Raw genomic sequence first — 16338 nt, forward strand, 5'->3', positions numbered from 1 at the left:
CCTGCAGTTGTGGGTTTGAAGCTGGGATGTGGCCAAAGCTGTCTGGGCCAGGTCTGGAGATGAAGGACAGGCAGGAGAGAGGAAGGCAGGGGCAGGCTGGCTGGGGGCAGAGGGTCTCAGGCATCATGCCCCACCCCTCTGGCACTCATCACATGTTCAGCTAGCATGACAGTGCTATGAGGCTTTCGATCAGAGTCAGTGATGTGATTGCCAGGTGATGGGGGTGGGGGCGGCAGCCAGGCAGTGGACCAGGGCCGACTTCACCGTCCAGCTGGCATCTCTGTGACCTTGAGGCATTTGTCCCCTCTGAGACATGGTCTGCTTCTCCGCAAAATGGGGAGCTCGCGGCAGCTACCTAATGAAGTTGTATGGGTAAAAGGAGAGAATTCCTGTGGCTCAAACAAACCCACAGGGCCCAGGGCCTCATGGAGGCTATAGGAGTAGGGACAGCTCAGCCTACTGAGTGTCACAATGGGTGGCCTGCAGGGGGCTGGCAGAAATATGTTGGGGCTAGCATAGTGGGGAGACACCTCCCCCATGGTGATGGGCCCAGCAGAGAGAACAGGGCCCGTTGAAGGACTCCAGAGCTGAATGCTCTGTCCCTTGGCCCCCCGCCTGCCATGCTGGAGGACACACCGTCATTAATCAGCACCTGCAAGGTTGGTCTGTCCATTTCCATCTGTGGTGTCTGAGCCAGGGTCCCCCAGGCCCCCGGGCACAGCTGTGCCTGTGCTGGACAGTGCAGTCAGCCCAGGCAGGGCTGGCCCTGGGCTTCCTGGGTCCTCCTAGCCAGCTCCCACTGGCAGGAGAAACCGGCCTTCGTCCTGGCTATTCTGTTTGCTTTAAAGCCAGAAGTGTCATTTACTCTAGAGAGTGTTTTTATGTTTTCCACTGAAGATAAAAAAAAAAAAGTTACTAGACAAAACAATTCTATTTTAATGCACAGCATTTCTATCTTGGGTTATTTTCTGTATAGCATTTGTCTATTTTATTAGTTTGCTTATTGATGGATTCCCTTGCTAGACTGTAAGCTCCCTGAGGACCAGGACGTGCCTGCCAGCAGATCCCTAGAGCTGACAGTGGTGCCTGGCATGGAGGAAGCTCCTGGAAGCGTGTGGAGAGGGAGAGGGACCGTGTGTGCAGTGACCTCTTTGCATCTCCCTGGAAGGTGGCCCTGCCTGATGTTTACACAGCTCCCCCTTGGCGGATCCTCTGTCTGCCCATCTTTCTCTTAATAGTTATGGATTATGGAAAAGAAGAACAAAGCCCATTAAGAGGTTCCCCTACATTTGATTTGAGGAAGTTTTCATCAGAACGGCTCCATTTATTGGCCTTTAGCGTACAGCCTTATTCCCTTCTCACAAAATGAATATTGCCTTGTCTCCTTGAGAAAAATTGATTTCACCCAGGAAGGAGAATAGCAAACTCCCTCCTCCTGCTTTTCTTCACTCTCTCTCTCTCTCTTTTTTTTTTTTCCTCCCACCGAGACAGAATTTATCTCCTAGGTAGGTGGGGGGAAAAACAGGAATAATTGGACCAGAAGCTAATTCCCAGAGATTCATTGTCTCGAACGCTCCCACCAGAATGTGGGACGCTTGCCTTGAATTGCATGCTAATGATAAATGACAACTCTAACAGACCATCACATTGAGATGTTTAGTCCTTCCTGCTAGGAGATGACACATTAATTTTCCCTCAGATTTACATTGGATTATTAATAAAATATCAGTGTTGGAATGTGACAAGTGAGGGTCTATAGAAGTGCCAGGATCTATTTAGGGGCATGGATTTTAGCCAAATGAGATGTCGGTGGGGTCAAACGTGACCCAGATGCTGGTGGCATTTGAGCAATACTCTTTTCGCTCCACTGGGCTCAGGCTCCCATAACCTGGGCTGTGCCGAGTAGCAGGGATAGAAAGTTCTCTTTCTTTCCAGCAGTGTTTAATCCAAAGAAAGGTGATGCCATATGTTCTTTCTCACTTTTTTCTTCTGCTTTGTCATTGACCAAACACTTTAAATATAAGTGGTGCTTTCTGTTTATTTTCAAGAAAAAATATAGGACTTTCTTTGTTCCAGCCAGAGTTGCTTGATTAACTCGCTTATTTGACAAGCATTTACAGAGTGTTGACTGTTTACATGTTGTGGTGGCAGGTGGAGGACGCACAGCACACGTGTGTAGTCTGGGTGAGCCGGGCACACCAAGTCTCATGATCACCCCACTTCTCTGCTCAAAACCCTTCATTGCTTCCCATCCTTGCAAAGGTGAAGTTCAGATCAGAATTCTCAGAGGGGGTGGAGGGCAGTGACCTGAAGGGGAGCAGCCCCACTGCCTCAATCTAGAGGAAGCCTCCCTGTGATGTGTGCCCTATGCTGCTGCTCCATTGTGTTTTCTGCAGGTGCGCTGATAGAGTTCATTTATGTTGTCTTTGGTCTTATGTCACACTTGCATGAACATCCAGACTCCTCACCACTCCTTCTTTGCCACTCGTGTGGGTTCACTACCTGGTTCATTTGCATCTTTCATCACACATGGAGCAAAATCCACACTCCTTCAACCCTGGCCTGCCCGGCTGTCTACCCCAGCCTCACCTTTTGCCTGTCCCCCACCTGCTCTCTGCCCTCAAACTTGTTTCTCGGCCACTGATCTCTCTGCTCTCTCTTTCCTGGGAGTCCTGGCCTTCACCTAGGCCTCTGTTCAGATGCTGTGCCCCAGGAGGGATCTCAGGCTTGTTGTCCCCATGTCACCACCAGCTGTTACAGGATGTGCTCCCTTGTCCTTTCCTGTCTCGCCCACTGGAGGGGTCTTCTGAAGCCCCTGGGTACTTCCTTCTGCTCCTCCTGTCCCAGCCTGCACAGAGCAGCCTCCACCCCCGCTCCACCTGACAGGACAGCAGGCTGTACACAGGCAGGGCTTGGGACACTTCTAGAGCACCATAAACAAATGCCTGGCTCATAATAGCTGCTCAATAAATATTAATTGAATAAATCACTGAATGTCATAATAGAATTTCAAGCTGAGCGCCCTGGGAGCTTTAGGAAAGGAGCCATTAATGAGTCCCTGCAGACTTACTCTGGAGTGATTCCTGGTCATTACCAGTGACCTCTTCCTATGGGCAGTCTTTCCGGTGACCTCCAGCCTCCATTTAGAGGAACAAAACTGTGGTTAGCAGGCTGCAGTTAGCGCTCCTCTAGAAATGCAGATTGGCTTCTGCTTCTGGGTGCAGGCAGCTTTGAGCTGCCCCTCATCCTGGCCTGTGGATGGGAGGGTCCAGCGCCTACCCTTGGGGGTCTTCCTGGGCAGCCCTGTGGGCTGGGCCAGCCTCAGGTGCAGCGTGGCCTGCAGGACTCAGGGTGTACACAGCACTCGTGGCTTGGCAGCACTGGTACCTGCCTTCCTTCCAGAGAATGAAAACAGGCCCGAGACACCCTGACCAGAGCTCCTCATCTAGAATGGCACCAGCGGGCGCGAGCCCTGCTGGCTCAGGCTACTGGGGCTTTTAGGCATACGAATCTATGCAATCGTTTGTTTTCTGATAAGAAAGGCTCTTTTACGATTTTCAATTTGCCCTTATTTTAATGAAAAGAAGCTAGGGTTGGACCGCCCAAGAAGGAGCTAATCAAATAAAGCAAATTGGTGTTACCTTCTCCTGGTCCCTATTATTTCTATGGCTCCAGCTGGAATTTATTATGAAAAGCAATTGGTTTTCATATCTGGCAGATAGCAGCCCAGGCCGGGCCTGACAGCCCTTTCCTCCCTATCACTCCATAAATAGCTTGCAGTGGCCAGACTGGGATGGGGGAGGGGAGGACCCCATTTGCTCTCTACCAGTTTTCTTGTTCCTTGTTCCCCCAAATAGCGAAGACCCTATAAACAAGTCAGGAGGAAACACCAGATTGAAAGTTAATAAGCCAGCTCCTGACCGTGAGATTCGGGCTGTCGCTGTGGCTTCTTGGGGTTCCGTTTGGCATCCTATCAACCTTGCTGTGCTCCAGCCATCAATTACTACTCTTGCTGGGTCTGTGTGCAAGGGAGATAAGCAGGGAGACATTCCTTTTCCAGATTCCTTTCCTCTCTTTGCAACAAAAGGAAGAACTAAAGGAACAATTTAAATCAGGCTCAAACGATCCTTCCTTTATATACAGTGTTCTGCTGTGAGAGGGACCATGGGCTCTGAAAGTGTCCTGGGTTGTTGCTCCTAGAGAAGGAGAGAGAGTGCCTGGGGGACATTCCAGGGATTTGTGGCAAGACACCAGAAAGGGGTACAGTGGGCTGGTTCATTTGTTCTGTCCTTACCAGCTGTATGACCTTGAGAAAATTAATTCCCTTCTCTGTGCCCCAAACCTTCTCATCTGTAAAATAAGGATAACAACATCCACAGTTGTCATGGGATTCAAATGAGAAGTAGGTAGGAAGGGCTTTGCCTGCATCTGACACATGGTGAACGCTTGGTACATGGCCCCTCTTGTCGTCATAGCAATTGTTGTCATGCCAATTATTGACGTTTGGACTAGACAAGGTACTTCTAATGGTACATTGAAATCAGGTCATTCTGTGTTGGAAAGATCAGAAAGAAAGGTGTGGGTACACATGTGTAAGCTGCAGTAGAGAGTGGCATTTCTCATTCTCTACCTACAGGAACAGAGATTTAGCATTGGCCTTAGGAACAGCATCCCCTGCTCTAGGACACTACACTTCATGCCTTGTCACAGGAGCCTGCTTCACATTTGGGGTCAGGGCCTAGAGGCCATTGGAACTACAAGAAATGCATTTCTCTCTACCCAGGTCCATCTCTGTGCCTCACTGTGTGAGTGATGGGACCGAGGGCAATGAATAAAAGGGGAGGAGATGGGGGAGCCTGCCCAGGTTTGGGTTCTAGCTGGAAAAAGGGACTCTCTGAAGATGCTTGCTGTTCTGAAGCCATCCAGACACTGCTTATGGAGGCTCACTAGGCATGAGGACATTATCTGTTCTCCAGGGGAAGCCACAGGGACATATCATATCGTATTAATTCAGTGGAACAATAGCCAATCAGTCAGATCAGAGCTTGCTGCACAAAGGCTGCTGCATCTGGGCCAGGCCAAGGGAAGGGGCTGACAAGAGATCCCAGGAAGCCCATGGATGCTGGGGTGGTGGGCTGGATTTCAGTTGTCTGCATGGAAATTAAGGTGGTTGTCAAGGTCCTGGAGATGATCTGTATCATCCCTGATGATGATAGGGGAAGGGGATTTCTAGGAGGAAGGGCCATGGACCTGAGCTGATACTGATCTCTAAAGTTAGACACGTGCTCAGGAAAGAGTATCCAGACCATTCCTGGATTTGTCTGGATTAACCTTACCTTGACTGTGTGGCTTCAAAAATTCCTATTTAATATAAAACCTCTCAAGAACACCTTCCTTCTCTGATCTTCAGTTATCAGTTGTCTCCTAGCTACTGATTTTGAAAAATTTGCCTTAAAGTAATGGATGAGTGTGTGTGTGTGCCTCACTGCTTACAGACAGATGGCCTCTCCCATGGGTGGATGTTCTAGCTGCATCCTACAACAAGCCATTTTATCACATCCTAAGTGCCTACATCATTGTCCCTGGCAGTAGGACCCTACAAAAGGGGGCCAAGTTTGTTATCATTATTAGTTGTGAAGAACGTATTACATGGTGGGCAGCATTCTGGGCACCTCATGTGCAGTATGTCTACAACAACAGAGAGATCAAATAATTTGTCCAAGGTCACATAGATTATAAAGAACTGAGCCAAGATTATAACCTAGAGCTCACTTCAAATCTCATGATCATCTTTTTTTTTTTTAAACTTATTATGGAGAATTTCAAACATCTACAAATATAGACAGCCTAATATAATAAACTGCTATATACTTATCATCTCCTTTCAACTATGGCCAACACATGGCCAGCCTTGTTTCACTCACATCCCCTACCTACCACCACATTGTTTTGAAACATATCTTAGACACTATACAATTTCATCAGTAAATGTTTCAGTATATATCTCTAAAATAAAAGATCTCTTTGGGGCACCTGGCTCAATCAGTTGGGTGTCTGCCTTCAGCTCAGGTCATGATCCCAGGGTCCTGGGATTATATATAATATATATAATTTTTTTTTTTACGGAGAGTTTACCTCAGTATCCAAGTAAGGCCTACATGTTGTGACTAGTTGATATATCTTTTGTCTCTTTTAATCTGTATATTTCTACTCTAGCATTTTCTTACTCTCTTTTTCACATGTTGTGACTGGTTGATACATCTTTTGTCTCTTTTAGTCTATATATTTCTACTCTAGCATTCTCTTACTCTCTTTTTCACTTAATTTGTTGAAGAATCCAGGTCATTTGTCTTGTGGAGTTTCCCACAATCTGGGTTTTGCTGATTACATCCCCATGATATCCTTTACCATGTTCTTCTATCCTCTGTGGATCTTATAAAGTGGTAGATCAAGAGATCTGAATAATTTCAAACTCCTAATTTTTTTTTCCTACAACAACGTATTCTATCAGGGACACATTCTGTCTGGTTGTCTTTCTTTTGTGATGTCAGTCACTGTTGATGATTCATTAATTATCAGGGGTTGAAAATAGTGATTTGTCACTTCTTCATTTATGGGCAGGAATACTTTTACAGAGAAAGTCCTCTTTTTTTGTAATTTGTTAACTCAAAGGAACTGTTGGTGCAGGAAAAGTAAGATCAATGCCTGATTCTTCCTCCTTATTCTTTTTTAGTTTTCAAAACTATGTATTGGGTCACTAGCCTCCAACAATGATCGCTTGGGTTTTTTGTTTATGTGCTTTAGTTTCATTATGAACTTATGGATTTAAATATGTTTAATGTGTTTTAACCCAGAGCAATTGCTATTCTTATTGATGATGAAATGGTCCATTTTTGGAACCTCTTCAAGTTGGTTCTTGAGTCCTTTTTATATGATTTAAAATCTTTGATACAGCTCACATCATACTTAAGTGAAACTGAATGTTTTCCCTCTAAGATGAGGAGCAAGACAAGGATGTTTATTCTCACCATTTCTATTCAACTTTGTATTGGAGGTTCTAGCCAGTGCAATAAGGCAAGAAAAAGAAAAGGCATCTATAATGGAAAGGAAGACCTGAAATGCTACTTATTTATAGGTGACTTGATTAAAAATGTAAAAGATCCTAAAGAATCTGCAAAAAATTTTGCTAGAACTAAGTTTAGCAAAGTCATAGAATACAAGATCAACATACAAAAATTAAATTATATATCTATATATATAGAAACATGGAAAAGCAATACAAAAAGGAAATTTTAAGTAAATAATGACAATGTTTACTTCAGCAGCACATATACTAAAATTGGAGCAATACAGAGAAGATCAGGATGGCCCCTGCACAAGGATCATGCCCAAATTTGTGAAGTATTCAAGTATTTTATTTAAAAAATAAAAAAAGAAAAATAATTCCATTCATAGTAGAATCAAAAAGGATATAGTACTTAGATAAATTTAATTTATAAAGCATAAAACCTGTACTCCAAAGTCTTACTTAGAGAAATGAAAGATTTATATAATTGGAGAGGCACTCCATGTTCTGTGATTAGAAGTGATTGGAAGATTCAATATTGTTAAGATGGCAATTCTTTCCAAATAGATTTTTAGACTCACTGCAACCTCTATCAAAATCCCAGCAGGCATTTTTGTTGTTGTTGTTGTTGTTGTTGTTGCAGAAATTGTCAAACTAACCTTAATGGTTTCTAAAGGAGTACAAAGGACCTAGGATAGCCAAAATAATTTTGAAAAATAAGAGCAAAGTTTGAGGACATATAGTCTCTGACTTCAGAACTTACTACAGAGCTGTAGCAATCAAGACAGTATAGTATTGGAATAAGGATGGAAAACAGAGCAAAATATGAAGTCCAGAAATAAAGTCTTATGTTTATGGTCAACTTATTTTTATCAAACATGCAAGTGCAGTTCAATGGGGGAAAGGATAACTTTTTTTTTTTTTTAAAGCAGAAACAAAACCAAAAACAAATGGTGCTGGGGATTGGATATCCATGTGCCAAAAATCAACGTAGGCTCTTACCTCACACCATACACAAAAATTAATTCAAAATGCATCATAGACTTAAATGTAAAAGCTAAAACTATGAAGCTCAGAAGAAAACACAAGAGAAGATTTTTGTGATCTCAGGTTAGGAAAAAAAAATCCTAGATATGATACTGAAAGCATGATTCATAAAAGAAAAATATTGATAAATTGGAACTTTACCAAAGCCAAAAACTTGCTCTTTAAAAGAAACCCATAGGGGCACCTGGGTGGCTCAGTCAGTTAAGCATCTGCCTTTGGCTCGGGTCATGATCCTGTGGTCCTGGGATCAAGCTCCACATCGTGTCCCCTGCTTGAGGAAGAGAGAGGCTGCTTCCCCCTCTCCCTCTCCCTCTACTACTCACCCTGCTTATGCTCTGTCAAGTAAGTAAAGTCTTTTTTTAAAAAAAGGTTTTATTTATTTATTCATGAAAGACACAGAGAGAGAAGCAGAGACACAGGCAGAGAGAGAAGCAGACTCCATGCGGGGAACCCGATGTGGGACTCGATCCCGGGTCTCCAGGATCATGCCTTGAGCCGAAGGCAGATGCTCAACCGCTGAGCCACCCAGGCGTCCCTAAATAAAATCTTTAAAAAATAAATAATTAAAAGAAACCCATAAGGAAAAGGAAAAGTCATGGACTGGGATGAAACATTTGCAAATCCAATATCGATAAAGGACTTCTATCTAGGTTTTATTGAAGTAGCTCTTACAACACATAAAGAAGAACACAGCTCAATTAAAAATGGGCAAAAGATTCAAATAGACATTTCACCAAAGAACTTAGATGAATGGCTAATGAGGACATGGAAAGACGCTCAACATCATTAATCATTAGGGAGATGCAAATGAAAACACTGCCACACACCCAAGAGGATGGCTGTAATCCAAGTGACGAGACAATGCCAAATGCTGGGAAGGATGTGGAGACGTTGGAATCCTCATTCATTTCTAGTCAGAAAGTAAAATGGCACTGCCACTTTGGAACACAGTCTGGCAGTTTTATGTTTATGTTCTCTGATGTACCTATCTTTCACCTCTTGTTGCTGGATTTTTAATCATGCTTAGGAAGTTTTCTCCACTTGGAGGTTATAGAGAAATTCACCTATATTTTCTCCTCTAGTAGTGTGATTTTATTTACCACGTTTAAATCTCTGGTCCATTTGGAATTCATGCTGCTGTACACTATGAGGGGTAGATCCAATTTTATCTTTTTCCAGATGCCAATATCACTCATTAGAAAGTCAGTCCCCTTCTCCCATTGACTTTTGATGTCTCTTTTAGGTCATGCTAAATTTGCATATGTAAGTGGGGATATTTCTGGATCTCCTATCCCATTCTCTTGGTCTTTCTATGTGTTTATATGTTAATTCCATACTTTTGAAAATACAGAGACTTTATGGGACATGTTAATTAATAACTGTTAAGGTTAGTTTCTATACCTCGGGCCTCTTTATTGAAGTTTTTCTATCACTGGTGTTTTTTTCCTTCCCAATAAATTTTTCAAAAAATTCTTTAGATCCAGCAAAAAATCCTAATGGGATTATCATTATCTTTTATTTATAAATTATTTGGGGAAGATTGACATTTTTATAATCTTCGCTCTTCTTAATCAAGAACATGTTATGTTTTTGTGTTTATTGAACCTGCTTTGTCCTGTAGATTTTTATAGTTTTTCCCCTCAGGTTTTGGGAATTTCTTATTAAATTTATGCCTAAGTATTTAACTTTCTTTTTCTCTATAGCATTTACTGTATTACGAAAGTCATATAGCATATATCCGGCGGAGTCCTCTGTCATTCCTTCTATTTGTGTGTGAGGGTGTGCACATCACATACACAAACTATTGAATATGTATCTTAATTTTATACCTTCTTGTTTACTTTTATAATTTGCAGTAGTTTTTCCATTGATCTCATGATCTTTTACCAGATTGCATGAGTGTTATTGGTTTTGCCAGCCATTAGTTTCTCAGATTAAAAGGTTATTTGGCTTAAAGCCTCCCTCATTAGAATGAAGCTCCCTGTTGTCCATGGTATTTCCCTAGATGTTCCTCTCTCTGCTGCAGTGGAGGTCTTGGATTGTTTCCCTGAGGCTCTCTAAGATTGTCAGCTTAATCAGGGCTTACCCCAGGAAACCCGGAGATGAGGACTTGCATACAAGCCCTTTATTTGAGAGGCAGTCCCGGGAAACACCAGCAGGGGGCATGAACGTGAGAGAGGACGGAGAAGGATACAAATATAGGGCTCTTGTCCAGCAGGTCTCCACTTGGGTAATTGGAACTTAGGCTCTGGAAGACCATATAGATAGAGCATCCAGAGTTGTCCTACACATGGGATGAAGAAACCTAGGATTGCTTCAGAGTTATCCCATTTGTGGGGTGAGGAAGTCAGGACTTCACCCCCAAGTTGCCCAATGCTTTCAGGGCCTTAAAAGTCACCCAACCAGTAGAGCAAACTGAGACTGGCCCCACAGTCTATGTTAAGCCAGTAGACTTGGGGGAGGCTCTGGAGTCACACCGACTCTGAGTGAATCCTGTTCAGATGCTTTCTGGCCTCAAAGGTTTGGTTTCCTCGTCTATATGTTGGGAATGATAATCTTACCTCACAGAGTTGGTGTGAGGCTGCAAAAACTGGACAAAGATGTAGCTATGGAGGCCGATGTGATGTAGGTGCAGGTATCAACATCGAGACACACAGGTGGATGCAGATGGAACTAGAGGTATGTAGAGGTGCAGGCATATATAGTTGTAGATGCCAGTGTAGACATACATTTGGAGGTAGACAGGGGCATAGACACGCATGTATCCTGCTCCTCCCATGCCAGGCCCTCGCTGGGGCTTGGGATCAATAAGTGGCAGGATTCCTGTGCCTCCTACTTGACTCTCTGTTCTCAACTCAATTACCATTTCCCTGCTTTTCTCAGGTGGGTGCTGCCTTTCATGCTGTGATGAGATGTACTCAAGCCTTTTCTTGCCTGGCCCTTTCCTTTGGGCCCTAGCCCATCCCCCTCACCCCTCCCTCCTTTCCTGGATCCCTTTCCATTAGCTCCGACTTGGTCTTGATTATATTCTGGGACCTCTGTTCAGCCTTGTTTTCTTCAAGCTGTGGGGCCCCTCTGTAGTCTGATTTTCTCTTTGCCATTCTTAGGACCTGAGAACGACAGAGGCAGGGACTTTCCCCATCACACAGCAGAGGCAAGTTCTAATAAAATCGGAGTGCTGGATTAAACACTATTAGGTTGTCATTATTGCAAGTTAAAGAGATGATTCCATTTATTAAGGCCATTTAAGGTGGACACTTTGGTTCCCTGTGGGATTGTGTCCATCTCAAAGTGTCAGGTGATGAGGCTGTTCTCACGTTCTCAGGATGCAACGGGCAGGTCACTGGAGGAAGATGGGTTTCCTTATGTGAGTGTAGTTGTGGACTACAACGGACTGTGGACCTGACAGTATTTTGGGAAGTTCACTCTCTCTGAGTCATACCAGTCATGATCTGAAGACAGTTGGCCTGAATACACTGCCGGGGTTTACTGGCCATGTTTAGAAAGGGAGGATAGTGCAAATCTTTATGTAGCCTCTTCACTCACCAGAAGCTGGACTGGATTGATGTTGCTGCAGATGAGTTTCCTGGGACCAAGGGGGTCCCTGCAACACTCTTGTGGATGTCTTCATTCCTGTGCTGAGGGGGGCAAGACAAATGCAGAACCTGTCTATATGATCAAATGTATTCCTTTGTCGGGTGACTAGGTGGCTCAGTGTTTGAGCATCTGCCTTCAGCTCAGGTCATGATCCTGGGGTCCTGGGATCAAGTACTGCTTTGGACTCCCTGCAGGGAACCTGCTTCTCTCTCTGCCTAAGTCTCTGCTTCTCTCTGTGTTTTTCTCATGAATTAAAAAAAAAAAAAAAAAAAAAAAAAAAAAAAAGCATGTATTCCCTTGCTTACTCCTGGGGCCCTGGCCCTAAGCATAGGAGTTGGACTTTGGTCTCTTCCAATGGTACGAGCCTAGAGCAGGAGTGACATGGAAATAGGCAGGCACAGCTGGCCACACATTTGAGCCTACTTGCTATTTAGAAATGGGAAAATACTGTAAGGTTTTCAGTGCAGACTTGTGAGTACAAGATGGTCAGGTGACAGCGTTGTGACAAGCGCATGAAGCCATTTCCCAATTGTTTCAGTCGGCCAGACTTTAGGAGGAAACCAATACTGACACAAACCAATTGCACCATGATTGGCAAACAATGAAGTGTTGGGAGTTGCTGTTGAAAGTCTATAATTTCCAATGGAATTGCTGTTCGGTCATCAGCTTGCTGTTGAAGGACACAGTTTGGCTGGGTGGGAACAACAATTAGCCACTGTCACCCTGGTGTGCCTTTCCCCCCTACTTCAGACAGTGGAGTAGTAAGACATCACTAGCCTGTCTTGGGTGCCTGCCTGTGAAATGCCCCCTTGTTCAGAGGAAGAGGAGCCCGGGGTGGAGGATCTTGTCCCCGGGGTCATGGCGAAGCCCTGCTGGCCTGCCCTTTCATCTCTGCTGTAGCAGAGACAGGGAAGTCCACTGGCACTAGAAGAAACCTCCTCCTTTGCCTTGTTTGTGTAAGGAGCCCTGGTACCACGGCTGGGACTGAGACGTTCCCGTGCTGATCTCCTGGGCCCACAGACTCATTTGTGACCCTTCCTCTGTGCTGGGATTTCAGTCTCAGGGGGACGCAGAGCTGGCCACGGGGAGTGAGCAGGATGCTGTGACGCTTCAGGGGGTTCTCAGGCTTCCTTGAGGGCTGAGTGTGCCCACCTCTGCTGCCGCTTTCTTCTGGAAGTGGCGTACTGTAGACATGCTGCCAGATGAGTTTCGTTCTTTCTGTCTTTGGTGTTTCCAAACCAAAGTATGTGCCCACTGCAGTTGCGGAGGCACGCGTGAACATCCTCTGCTCTCTGAGGTTGGCGCATGACTTCTTTTCAGAAAATTCAAGGCTCTTTGAATGGCACTGGAGCAACCAGCCACTCTTGGCATTTAGCAAGTGGGCAGCAAACTGTTTTCCTAAGGTTATGGTGGTCATGGACCAACTAGACAAATTTACTTGGCAGTGCCGAGCCTTCCGACAGCCGAAGCCCAAATGTGAAACAATCATGTACTTAGCTTGCTTGAGAAGGGCCGTAGATGTTCCTCCGAATCTTGCAGTGATCTAAACGCGGGCAATGAATCAAGAGCGTTTGGCCTGGACGACTAGTCTTTCCATTGGTCTGTTTTTAACATAGTCATCTAGCGTCTGCGTTAAACTTATTTATTTCCTAATGCTGGGTGATGGATTAAAAGATGTGTAGAAAATCTTTCTACAAGAGATAAGATATTGCAGGCTGCCACAACACCCCCGGCTCTTTTTGCTTTCTCTTGCTGTTTTTTCTACATTTTAGTGCAGAGCTCAGGCCCCCACATCGTATATCTTGATTAGATGGTGGATATTACTAAGGGGATGTTTTTTAAGCCTATCATTGACACATTTAATTCATTAGGTACCAAATCCACAAGCAAATTTTGGCTGGCCATAAAACATGGTTAATCCAGGGAGCTGCAATAAAAGGTGAAAAATTATGTCCCAGCAAATGTGGAATATTGCTTTTCTGTAGAGACTTTTACTGGTCTACGATATTTTTCTTCATAAATTTTTCTTCTGCTTGGTTCTCTTGGTAACTTAACCATTTGTTGTTTCCAGACCACAGAATGGCTCAATGATACTCTACAACAGGAAGAAAGTGAAATACAGGAAGGATGGATATTGCTGGAAAAAGAGGAAAGATGGGAAGACGACTAGAGAGGACCACATGAAGCTGAAAGTCCAGGGAGTGGAGGTAAAGAGCAGAAAAGCTCTCTTGTTCCACAAATATTGTTTCTGGGCTGCAATGACATGGAATCACTTTGGAATAATTTGCTGCCAGTCACCTCTAGTGACTGCCAGTCAAAAGTACTTTTGTTTGCCAAGACCCTGTTTGCTGTTTGTTTTTTTCTTGCTTTCTTACCCAACAGTCTCCATTCAAGTTTTCCATGAAACCAGACTTAGATCAAGTACTCCTGTTTCTCAGGAGTCCTTGGTGTGTAGACTGGGATTTGTAAGTTTCCTGCAGAATCCTGTGTTGTATGTATCATGGAAGAGCCTGCAGGTACGAGGGAGGGGGAGGCTGCCTAAGGTATCTCCCTCTCAATGTGGCCTGGACCTGCCTTTGTTGAGTGGGTCCTTTGGGAGCTGGTGATTTCCAACCAGATCTTGGCTCTACTCCCTCTACCAATGGCTACATCAATGTCTCTCTGGGTGTTGCGACCTCAGGAAGCTTGAAAGTGCTAATGATAATTAGATGGGATCACAAGGTGTGCAGGATTCTTGTGGCTGGGGTGGAGGTAGGTGCTGCAGGACACATCTTGGGATCTGTGCAAACTTCAGTTTGGGTTCTGGGGGAAGATAGGGTGCAGGATGGTTTCTTTGCCATCATTCTGACACCACAGGCTCTCACCCTTGGGCAGTCATGGAGTCGTTCTCCTGGGGTCCTTTAATTGTTTTGAGAGCCCGAGTCATGTGCCATCATGTAGAGGGAGAGGATGTGAACCGCGGTGCATTCGTGGCCTGCTGGTTAGTGAGCACCCACTTCACTGCATTGCTTGCTGATTCTTGTAAAGGATCTTCCCTGTGAATATGATGCTGTGTGGGGCCAGAGCGCGGACGCTGGCCTGTGATTCACCTGGTATTTCACACTAGTGAAAGAGAGGGATCCTGGAGGCCTTTGGTGTGTTGGGTCCTCCAGCCTGCCAGGATTGATCACTTGGACCGTAAGCCCACTTGACTTCAACGGCTCACACTCCAGGCTGACATTCTTTGTGACGCACTTTGTCATTATGACTTTTTCTATATTAATCATGTGCTTTTATGGCTGTTAAAAATAGCATCCAGTGGCTTTTATTATATTACCCCACAGAGAGAGATAACTTTTGTTTTATGTTTTTGTGTTTTTTTAAAACACCCAATAACAATGCTTTATGATGATGAACAAAGAGAAGCCGCAACACGAGAAATTCCACTTTCCTACATTCTCTCAGGTTCTGTGTTTGCACAGCATGGTTTAGTCGACTGGTGAGACATTAAAATGCAGATCACTCTGAACATGATGCCCTGGACCTAGCTCTAGGACAGTGACTGGTGATTATGCCAGCACATCAGCCATGGCTGTGGGGGCCTTGGAGCGTGGGAACGAGCAGTGTGGGCAGGACCCATGCGGGACTCTTGCTGGGACTTCCAGGATCTGCAGGAGCTCACACCAAAGCCGCACTGCAGGCCCCATACCCTTAGATCTCTGGCAGGGCTCCGTCTTCAGTGATATGTAAATCAGGAACTTCTAATTGTCCGGAACAGCAGGGTGGAAGTCTCCCTCAGCAGCAGCTCGGAAGCCCAGGGCCAAAAAAAGTCACAGTGTTCATTTTCTTCCCCTGTGTTATCAATTTGAATTGTCACTAGATGGAATCAGAATGATTTTCGGTTATTTTTTAGGTCATATTTGTGTCTGGAGTTATTTGCAAATCATGCTTACAGTCTCCCATGCAGACACCTGTATGGGGGCGGTTGGGACCCTTGGAACATAGGGGAAGGGAATGGGCCAGACAGTGGGGGGGGGGGTCTTCCCTTCCACATCCTTCTACTTGCTGTGCCTAAGTCTCAGTGGGGAGTGGGAGATGGGCTTATAGACCCTTAGTCGGCAACACAAGGGACATGCTTTCCAGTTCTCAGAGAGTGAAGCCCCGTCTGGCGGGCCTGTGGCATGGGTGACCTCTTCCTCTGAGCTCAGGGCATGGTCGATGAGCATTGACTGTGGTCCTACTCTGTGTGGGGCCCTGTAGTATCCACAGGGAAAACAGAAACCATGTGTTCTGCCTCAGAGACTCGTGATCAAGTTGAAGAGGCAGCTGTGCCCACGCCTGAGAGTCAAGTGACAGTGCTGTGAAATCTGGAAACCTGAGCTTCTAGGACAAGTGTCCAGAGAGTCCAGAGTGGGCTGGGATGCTCAGAGAAGCTGCCTAGTGAGATGGGCTCCAAGCTAAACTCTGGAAGTTGGGTGGGACTATGTGTGTGACATACATAGTATTTCAGGGCTCCCCTTTCCACTTCACACTATGGTCTGAGCTACATCTCTGTTGGTATTTATATCCCCTCATCCCTTTTAACTGCTCTGTAGTATTCCACCGTGGAAGCATTTGAGTCACCTCCTAGTCAGTGGACTTTTAGATTC

At 45.0% G+C, this 16338-nt stretch overlaps 1 protein-coding gene and 1 non-coding gene across 46 annotated transcripts in view; both read left to right on the forward strand.

Annotated features, from left to right (window-relative positions):
- CAMTA1 (calmodulin binding transcription activator 1) overlaps positions 1-16338 on the forward strand; it is an 845853-nt gene that overhangs the window by 405149 nt on the left and 424366 nt on the right. For all 45 annotated transcript variants that reach the window (XR_011996026.1, XR_011996024.1, XR_011996025.1 and 42 more), the window contains one exon: positions 13782-13917. Coding sequence is in view for 31 of the 45 variants with exons in the window: in XM_072731150.1 (XP_072587251.1) it covers positions 13782-13917 (136 nt within the window). In the remaining 14 variants the exon portion in view is untranslated. The remainder of the gene's footprint in view (positions 1-13781; positions 13918-16338) is intronic.
- On the forward strand, positions 7310-7416 carry LOC112924726 (U6 spliceosomal RNA). Its single transcript, XR_003235950.1, has one exon. It is a non-coding gene; the product is annotated as a U6 spliceosomal RNA (small nuclear RNA).

This window comes from Vulpes vulpes, chromosome 12 (assembly GCF_048418805.1).
Source record: "Vulpes vulpes isolate BD-2025 chromosome 12, VulVul3, whole genome shotgun sequence".
Lineage (NCBI taxonomy): Eukaryota > Metazoa > Chordata > Mammalia > Carnivora > Canidae > Vulpes > Vulpes vulpes.